The 10,404-nt window shown below is 36.0% G+C and overlaps 1 protein-coding gene across 1 annotated transcript; it reads right to left on the reverse strand.

The window, feature by feature from the left end:
* Positions 1 to 4,635: 4,635 nt before the first annotated feature.
* On the reverse strand, positions 4,636 to 9,414 carry LOC145304523 (uncharacterized). The gene is made up of 6 exons (XM_080146419.1): positions 9,285 to 9,414; positions 8,633 to 8,728; positions 7,660 to 7,751; positions 6,803 to 6,874; positions 6,022 to 6,081; positions 4,636 to 5,261 (listed from the first exon to the last, which is right to left on the reverse strand). Exons 1-5 carry the CDS (start codon positions 9,333 to 9,335, stop codon positions 6,036 to 6,038), a joined length of 357 nt encoding a protein of 118 aa, XP_080002545.1. The 5' UTR covers positions 9,336 to 9,414; the 3' UTR covers positions 4,636 to 5,261; positions 6,022 to 6,035.
* Between the last annotated feature and the right edge of the window lie 990 nt (positions 9,415 to 10,404).

The following is a 10,404-nucleotide window of genomic DNA, read 5'->3' on the forward strand; positions in this document are numbered from 1 at the left end:
TGGGGCAAAGCCCCTAGAGGCTAGGGGCGAAGCCGCTAGTATATATAAATAGGGAGGGAATAATATATATACAGAGATACTACTCATATAAATAGGGTGTAGCTAGTATATTAGAGAAACTATATCTCATGAACTATCTATATCTATATATAGTGAGGGAATAATACATATATAGAGATACTACTTATATAAATAGGGTGTAGCTAGTATATTAGAGAAACTATATATCATGAACTATCTGTATATATATATATAGTGAGGGAATAATACATATATAGAGATACTATTCATATAAATAGGGTGTAGCTAGTATATTAGAGAAACTATATCTCCTAAACTATCTATATCTATATATATATAGTGAGGGAATAATACATATATAGAGATACTACTCATATAAATAGGGTGTAGCTAGTATATTAGAGAAACTATATCTCCTAAACTATCTATATCTATATATATATAGTGAGGGAATAATACATATATAGAGATACTACTCATATAAATAGGGTGTAGCTAGTATATTAGAGAAACTATATCTCCTGAACTATCTATATCTATATATATAGTGAGGGAATAATACATATATAGAGATACTACTCATATAAATAGGGTGTAGCTAGTATATTAGAGAAACTATATCTCATGAACTATCTATATCTATATATATAGTGAGGGAATAATACATATATAGAGATACTACTCATATAAATAGGGTGTAGCTAGTATATTAGAGAAACTATATATTCTAAACTATCTATATCTATTATATAGTGAGGGAATAATACATATATTGTGGTAATCAACACCCAAGTTTATGTATCCTTATCCCTGTTCACATTCCTATACTTCTCTGGCTGAGTCAGACCTCCACTTGTAACCGCCACCATACTCCATCCTGCTGTGTTGAGGGCTAGTTGATTGTTGCAGGCCAAAGAGTGAATACGCTTCCTCCCGTCTGCATTCGGTTAGATACAAGCCTATAAGTCTAGGCTGGCGGTATCTATATTTCCTACGTGTTCAAGTACGTCGTTTCTTACCTAACTAAGAAACAGGACGTCCAAGCCTTTAATATATATCATAATAAATATATCCTATAATAATAATCCCATTAATCTGCCTATTTCTAACCAGTTTTATATGTTTAATAAATGTGTATTTTTTAGAAATACTTTGTTAGATTATTGATTATTAAATTGTATCGGAGCTACTCTATACTCGTATTCGCAGTCTGTCTGTACATCCCCTCATACGTCATTTTGGCGCAGTCTTGTCTACCACTCATTTTTTGAGGGGGGAAGGTTTGGATAATTAGCGTACAGACAAAATTAAGTTGTAAAGTAGCTTCGATTGCAAAGTGAAATTAATATTTTCCTGATAACTAAGTTTATTCACGGAAACGGTTTACAGTAACAATTTGTTACAGAATATTTATAATAATTATTTCGTGGCAAACTGCCAAATAAAGATAAAAAGGAACCCGCCTTTTATTTTCACACTAGTATTTAATTTCACACATTTCCATATTTTCTCCTTAAAACAGGAAGAAAGGGATATTCCCAAGTTCTTAAAAAGTTTCGTGGTAGACAAATCAGTGTTAACGAACACTACACTCCAGCACCATGACCGATAAGAAAAATGATGATAAACAAAAACCGCCGCCTCCGCCGGCTCCGGCCGTCTCTGGCACCTCGCAGCAGCAACAGCAGCAGCAGGTTGACCCGCTTACCCCTGAAAAAATCAAAGATCTCATATCGGAAGCGTTAAATGATAAGTTAAACGAATATTCGTCACATTATAGAGATTTAATAAAACAAGAATCCGAGATTATGCAGCTCGAATTGGAAACAAAATGGGCAGGGTTTAAGGACACAGAATCACATCGCAGATTATTAGCCGACACCGACATTTTAGATCTAAAACGCAGAGTATCAAAACTCCCAGCGGACGGAAATCTTGGCCCATTGTTTGCGGAAAAAACGTTAAACGAAAGTCTTAACATGACTCATTTTAACACCATAGGTGATGATTCAATTAATGCCACTTTTTATGACCGGATATCGGTCCAGCAAAAGATAAACGTGGTTGAATGGGTCGCCAAGGATAGGATGACAGCCCCAGGTTGTATGGCCTATTCAATTGTAGGCTTTATAGGTCCGGCGGATAATGACAATTGGATGAATGTAAGAGAAACTTCTCTAACTGAATATGAAAAAACCTTGCTAGAAAGGATTCCCTTTATCCCTGATAGGATTAAGTCGTTAGAACCCCTCCGTAAAACTACAAGGTCTGCACCCAATGTAGCAACAAGACCCTCTACAAGAAATACGCCAAACACAGGCACAGCCGCAACGGCAACAACTAGCGCCGCCGACGATGACTTTATTAAAGAATGCTTTATTAAGGGACAAAAATGGGATTCCGATTTTGCGAGGGATGCCCCTAGGTGGGACGGTAGGGCCGACTTTGATAACTTCTTTTCTAATATGTGGAGGGTTGCAAAGACATATAGAATCTGTGACCCAATCCTTTTTAAGGATATTTTATACCAGCGAATTTATGACTCTAGAGGGGAACGATTAGGAGACTTAATTACGCCTGAAAGAAATCAGGCCTTATCTGCTTTAAGTTATTACCTGATGATTAGGAGGCTGGTCACTCCTTTCTCGGATCCAGAAGTAGCCTCTCAGTACTTCTACAACCTAAAACAGGAGACTAATCAACCCCTTGACACCTATTTTGAAAACAAACTTAGGGTGTTCAAACTCATGAATCCTGGTCTCATACCTAAAAAGAAGTGGAAAGAATTCTATCTTAACGTTAGCAAAAATCTGCTGTATACCAACCTTGCCATAGACATGGCCAACTATGTTGAGAGTATGCAATTTTTGGACGATTACAACGCTTACTTAAATAAACTTATTAATCTCGGACAGAGATACGTTAACTGGGATGGGTCTGGCCATATTAGCAAGGAAAACCTTTCGGCTTGCTATTCTCAAGCCATGGAAATGTTCCTACCTAAAAATTCTGCGGAAACGAAAAAACAACCCATAATCAGTATTATCGAAGATAATATCCCCACTAACACGGCAATGTATAAGGAAAACTTAACCGAAGAACCTGACGAGGTTCCTTCTTGGGTAGACCATGAGGATGATCCTATTGCTTGGGATCAAATCGAGGGCGTTATAGGAGCCTTTAATGGGAGGAGTAAAAATATTAAATGCTGGCATTGTAATATCCCTGGCCATGTAGTGCAAAATTGCAACAAAAAGAAAGCTGGGGAGCCCCCAAATCCTGAGTCCCGCTTTGGTAAAACACGGAGTAAATTCACGCCCAGAAAAGCTCCAAGTAATAGTAATAAAATACCTGAGCAGTATGCGCGTAAAACTATCAACCAAATGGATCAGGAAGCCAGCGAAGAATCTGAAATAGATAAATATGTACAAGCGATTGTTAAAAATCACGTCCACTAAATATAAAAGTGGATTTATGCGATATTAATTGTCCCTATCCCAGAAAATAAAAATTTGCTGAATGAGTTTCATATTTTGATATGAAAGATAAACAAAATATCCCATGCCAAGCTAAGCTTGCAAATTCCTTAATATCAAATATCCCTTGCCAAGCAATGCTTTGGCGCGAAAAAATAAAACAAATTATTGTTATTAAGTCTGACTAAGCAACACAAAATAAACTCCTCCCCCCTCCTTTCCCTATCCAAATGTAGCTGATACAGGAAATTGGGGGAAATAGGGAAGTAACCTGAGGAGCATTTCACATGCACTTAATATTTCCATTTTTAAAAATCTAATAGTCTTTATCAAGAAGCTAATAAGTGAATACCTATTTTCTATTTAGTAGTATTTATTTTTAATATCGCATGACCTATCTAAAATGTAAATATCGTATATTCTGAATGTATATATAGTAGAACCTAAAACATTCTAGTTCAACTTTTAACCGCTAGGGGAACTTAAGCGAATTATCTGTATATAAACAATGATTTTTGAGTTGAACCCTCAGTATCAATTTTATCTGAGAGTTGCTCACTCTTAGCCTCTGATTTTTGTAGCTGAAATATTTCAGCAATTATGTATAATAACTTATCCATATGGATAAATATTATTGCATTTTGTACAGTGACAATAATAGAACTATATTTAATTTATTATGTATCCGAAAGATGTCGCCTAGAATGCTACCGCGGTCCGTATAAGTAAATGATAAGATTAAGCAGGGGGGGGTCTATGGAAAATCTGTATAAATACAAGCAAATTTTCAAATCTAATTCAGTTGTCCTTCAGTTCTTTGTTGTTATCATTTACTCATTTTTGAGCTGCAATCAAGCAGCATTTAAAAATTAAAATCTTTAATCACTTAAGATGTGATTAATAAAATCTTAAAACATTTTGATTAAATTATTTTCCGCTAGGATTACTAGCAGAATGAAATAAAGTTAGTTCTATTAGCTTCCGCTAGGATTACCAGTGGAATAAAAAGTCTATATAAAAGTGAATGCACATTATTAATCGAGGCCAGTTACTACCAAAGCAGTTACTACAAACCACATCCTATTTTTTTAAGCTGATTTCAGCATTAATTATACTCTTGTAAATATATAAGCTTGTTCTACCCCATAGGTGGAAAAAATTAAGTATAAATACTAACAATATCAGAATAATAAACCAGTCATCATTGACCCTCTTTATTATATTAACCATATCTAATAATTTTTGAGCTATAATTTAGCGCTAACCTTAAATTATTTGTATCGTGAATCAGATACTGACTAATGACACTATATTTTGTATAAATACAGATGTAAGTCAAAAAATAAGTCAGTCTGTTTTTAATGTCTTGTTAGTTGCAAGCTGAACACTTATTTTTAAGCTACTTTGTAGCCCTTCAATCTTTTAAAACTTTTTAGTTCAGTTTTATTCCGATAGGTTTCTATCATATATCCAAGTATATAAATAAGGACCCGTATAAAAATTAAGTAGTTTCTTTAGAACTATTAACATTCTCATGCTTATTGAGACATTTCTGGAGCTGAAAAGCGCTTGATAAAAAACTTAATGAAACCCAGAAAGCTATACAAAATTATTTTAACAATTAACCATATTGTTAAAACATTTCATTATTTAAAAAATTTCGACAGACAACTATACCTGGAACACAGGAAGTCTCTGTGTGAGGATTACCATCGTCTAACCGCTGAGGTGGGGATCTTGGAAAATATGCATCTTAGGCTTCGACTAAAAATATAATTTATTTTATAATGCCTATCTGTGCAAAACTAAAAGTTCTTAATCCCGTGGGGGGGGAATTCCTGCAACACGCTTTAGTGGATACAGGAAATAACTTTAGGTCCCTTATTTCTAGAGAAATCTTAGATGATAATAAAATCACATTCACCCCCGCCAATCTTAGCGCTCTGTCTGTAGATTTAAAACCAGTAAATATCATAGGACATGTAAGTTTAAAATTCAGCTTTGATGGGTCAGATAAAATATTCGAAGAAACGTTTTACATCCCTGAAACGACGTCTAAAATTATAAATCTAGGATATGAATTTCTCAAAGTTAATCGAATTAATTTATTATTAGATAAGTTCTCCTTTGAGCTCCCCACTGGCGAGCAAATCCCCATAGAAAATTCAACAATTAATATAGTTGAAGAAAGTAAAAACATACCCTTAATTCCTACAAGTAATGTTCATACGGAACAAAACTCCCTTATCCCGGGAATAAATTGGAGTAACAAGGGGGGTACTGGGACATTAAAACAAAATAAAACATGCGTAAAATTAGCAAAGAAAACAACATTCTTGCCGGGGGGGAATACAACGGTGATAACAATTCCTATTCATCAGAAAAATAGGAAGCTGTATATATCCCCAAATAATTCTAAAATGACAAGCCATAACGGCTTAATGCTTATGGAGGGTATTTATAATGTAAATGAGAAAGGAGAATGTTGGGTAAATTTTGTTAATTTAGCAGGAAAAAATATTACCTTATTGGATAACGTTAAAGTTGGGTATTGCTTTGAATTCGAATCAGATCCCCCAAATTCCTGCAATAAAAGTATTAATCAAATAAATGAATTATCAGGAACTACACTTCTTAAAAGAATTAAATTCATTAAAGAAAAATTAGATTTAGAAAATAGTGATCTTATCAAAAATAACCCAGGGATGAAGGAAAAGGTAGTAAAATTATGCCTTGATCATTTTGATATATTTTCGGCTGACGATGCCGATATCGGTAACTGTGACCTCTTACAGTATAAAATAGACTTGATCCCCGGGGCTAAACCTATTAAGGCTAGAAACATTCAGTTAAACCCATTATACGAAGCCAAATTAAAAGAACAAATTGAAAATTGGCTAAGGGGGGGCGTCATTGAGGAGGGCTACAGCGAGTGGTCCTCCCCAATCTTTGCGGTAAAGAAAAAACCGACGGCTGGGGGGGAAGGCAAGCTTAGGTTCGTTATCGACTTTCGTGCGCTTAATAGTGTAACACGAAAAATTAATTGGCCCCTTCCCCTGATTTCTAGTAATTTAGAAAAATTAGGCACTGGTAATGTATTTACCACCCTCGATTTGACTAGCGCATTCCATGCGCTAGCCATTTCGAAGGAAAGTAAACACTTGACCGCGTTCACAGCCCTTAACAGGCAGTATCTTTTCAAGAAACTGCCGTTTGGACTGTGTAACGCGCCAAGTGTTTTCTGCCACTTGATGGACAAAGTCCTAACCCTTATCCCTGGCTTATATGAATTTATAATATCTTACCTTGATGATCTTATTATATTCTCAAAGAATGTTGAGGAACATCTGAAACATCTCAGAAAACTCTTCGGAGTCCTAAAAATAGCAAAACTTAAGTTAAATCTAGCCAAATGTAAATTTTTCACATCCGAATGTACATATTTAGGTCATATAGTCAGTTCCCAAGGACTTAAAATGAACCCCGAATATTTAGAACAAATTAAAAATTGGAGCAGGCCCAGGACAGGCAAGGAACTCCAGCGTTTCCTGGGCTTCTCCAATTATTATAGGGCCTATTTCCCATCCTATGCGAAAAATTCTTGTACCCTAGATGAACACAGAAATGATAAAATTATCGAATGGACTAATTCCCTATCAAAAGATTGGGAAAATTTCATAAATATGTTCTCAAATTCTATAAGTAAAGGCTACCCCCAGTGGGATAATCCTAACCCCTTTATAGTAGACGTAGATTTTTCTACGAGTTATTTCGCTGGAATTCTCAGCCAAAATCAGGGGGGGGTAGAAAGAATTATTGGAATATGTTCCAAAAAATGTAACGGGGCAGAGAAAAATTATCCAAGTTATAAAGGCGAATTAGCATGTCTAGTATTTGTTCTTAAAACCTTTCTTCATTATTTAAGATTCAGAAACTTTATTGTGCGTACAGATTCGATTTCCTTAGTTCATTACAAAAAATGGCAAAAAGGAACAATAAATGGTGTAACTGTAAGATGGATTTACTTCATCCAAAGTTTTGACTTTACAGTAATTCATCGAAAGGGTAGGGACCATTGTAATGCCGACAATTTATCTAGAGAGCAATTTTTATGCAAAGAACATAAGGAAACCGATTGTGAAAAATGTACTAGCTCATTTACCTTGGATCCTTATGAACAGGATTGCCCATACCAAGACCAGATCTTTGAGTTACATTCGGCTTCGGAAGTCGGTGTGAACAATGTTTGGCAATCTGAAACACAAAAAGATCAAGTATTATCTGAAATTCGTAGGTGGATATTCGAAAAAAAAAAGTTGTCGAGCTTTGAAAAAGCTGAACTAACCGGCCGGAAAGAGGTCCTTTTTAAATTAATAGAACATTTATACGTTATGGAAGGACTTCTAATATTTAGACAACCTCTTAGCAATGGAACATTCATTGAAAGACCCGTCGTACCCATTGGATTATATAATAAAGTTTTTGAATTGGCACATAATAATAGTATAGGTCACAAGGGGGTTAACGAAACAACACGCAAGATAAATGAAAGATTCTTCCTTATAGGAATTAATAAGTTTGTCGAATCACGCATTAAAAATTGTATTACCTGCCTAAGAAAAATAGGACAGGTACCTAAACACAAGCAACCTATCACCCATTCAGCCATTAGTCACGAGATTTTTGGCCAGGTGTCAGTAGACCTTATCGGTCCTTTAACCCCTAACTATTTTCAAGGACAACATGTCCGTTACATATTTATACTGGTTGACCTATTCTCTAGGTATATTATCGCTCACCCCATCAAGGACGCCACCGTGGAAAGCACGGTGAAGGTCATCCTTGAACAGGTGGTACCCATCTACGGCTTATTTCGGTCATTGAGAAGTGACAGGGGAACAAATTTTACTGGGGAAGTTTTCAAAAAGGTTATGGATGAACTAGGTATCGAAACTAAACTTATTCCCCCAAGAAACCCTAATAGTAACCCATGTGAAAGGCATAATCAAAGCATTTATGCAGGTCTTAGATCCGATGACCGATTTGAAAGTAAAGACTGGGCAAGAAAATTAGCCTTGACCACTTTTGTAATTAACTCTAGTACGTCTAGAAGAACGGGGTATACGCCTTATTACCTCATGTTCGGCAGGCAACCAACTCTCAATCTCGATTTCTTTTCTCCAATCTTGCAGAAAAGGCAGGACATTGACTGCAGGTCTTACTTGAACTACCTAAAAAATTTGGAAGAAATTATTGCACAGGTTTCCAAAAAATCTAAGATTTATTTAGAGTTTCAAAATAAATCTAGGAAGGCTTCATCTCCCCTTTTCGTTAACGACGTGGTCTTTGCATTTTTTAACCTAGTCAAAATAGGGGTCAGTAAAAAATTGCAATCTTTCTATGGGGGTCCTTTTATTGTAACAAAAAAATTCTCAGAGGCCCTTTTTGAGCTCAGTCCCTTTGGATCAAATCCAATAAAAACTAACCAAGTTGTTAGTAGAGATAAAATACGGAAAATAGATTCTAAAGTAGAATTATTGGGGGAAACACTTTCCTTTAACGTCTTTCCTATTGAGGAAATCGTCCCGTCTGAGGAAATAACCTTAGGAATAGATAATACCGGGCAAACCGAAATAAACGATAATAAAGGTATGGAAAATGACGATTTTACCTACCTAGATAACGATGGTGACGATTTTATAGAAGGAAACCCTGAAACTAGTCAGGATTTACCCCAGGGGGAGGTGGATTGTGATGGGGGAGGGGATATAATGGAAAAAAACTCACCATTTGAGTCACAGCCCAAAGACCAAGAACCCCCTGGCGCAGATCGGTCATCCGGTCCTCAAATTCACGTCGAAAATAGTTTCTTGGAAGAAACCGTCCCGTCCGAGGCTTCTTTCTTCGCACAAAGACCCAAACAATCCAGCCCTGAAAAGGTTATTAACGTTAACAAACAAAGCATAGTACCCAAGTATATATTAGAAGAAGAAAGAAAAACTAGGTCACAAGGGGGGGATAACCGCATACATGTCCAAATCGGACTGCATAACCCAATTAAAAGGAAAAAATAAAATGTATATAAATGTATTATATAAAACCAAGGTGGCAAATGTATATAGCTTAATCTACGTATGTATAATAACGAAAATAAACAAAAAAAATATATGTTAAAACTAACTAATTAACATATTTCAGAGAAAAACGAGAAGCATAAAAATAAAATGCAGCATCATTTGGCAAAGGCACCAGGAGCTCGAGGTAAATTTATTTTGGGATTCTTGGGGCTTTTTATTATTTTGGCAAAATCAAATGCGTCCGAAATAATACAAATAGATGCGACTCAATGTGTAGCAAACGAAAATCCGCGTTTGAAAATCTCTGAATGCGCTGCGTTTCTTAATATTACTAATATTGAACAAAAACAATTTCACCTGCTGCAAAAGGTTGAAAGAAAAATTATACCTGGAATTCGTTGCCACCTCCGAACCAGTACTCATTACTGGTATTGTGGCAGATATAGCCACATACACCTCGCTGCTCCAGCTCTTGTAGAGATACCGAACCTCGTAACTTATGAAGACTGTTACACCATGTCCAAAACTAAAATATTTAACTTTGAAGGAAAATCAGTCTCAGTGTATGAACACCAGATGTCATACACGCGTTTCCTGGTAAACGGGACACTTACTTACCCCAACAACATCCTTAACGGCATCGACCCCGCCTGCGAGGGGAACGGCGTAAACATTAACGGCATTTTTATCCCTGGGACATTTGAGGAAAAACAAATAGGGGTCCAGGCTGAGCCTGTTGAATTATTACAAACAAAAGCGGGCTGTTACCTGGGCAGTCACTGGGTGGGAAACAATTGTTTAGATCACAATCTGAGATTAGGCTACGATAG

Source organism: Acartia tonsa, chromosome 13 (genome assembly GCF_053477335.1).
Source record: "Acartia tonsa isolate MP-2025a chromosome 13, ASM5347733v1, whole genome shotgun sequence".
Lineage (NCBI taxonomy): Eukaryota > Metazoa > Arthropoda > Copepoda > Calanoida > Acartiidae > Acartia > Acartia tonsa.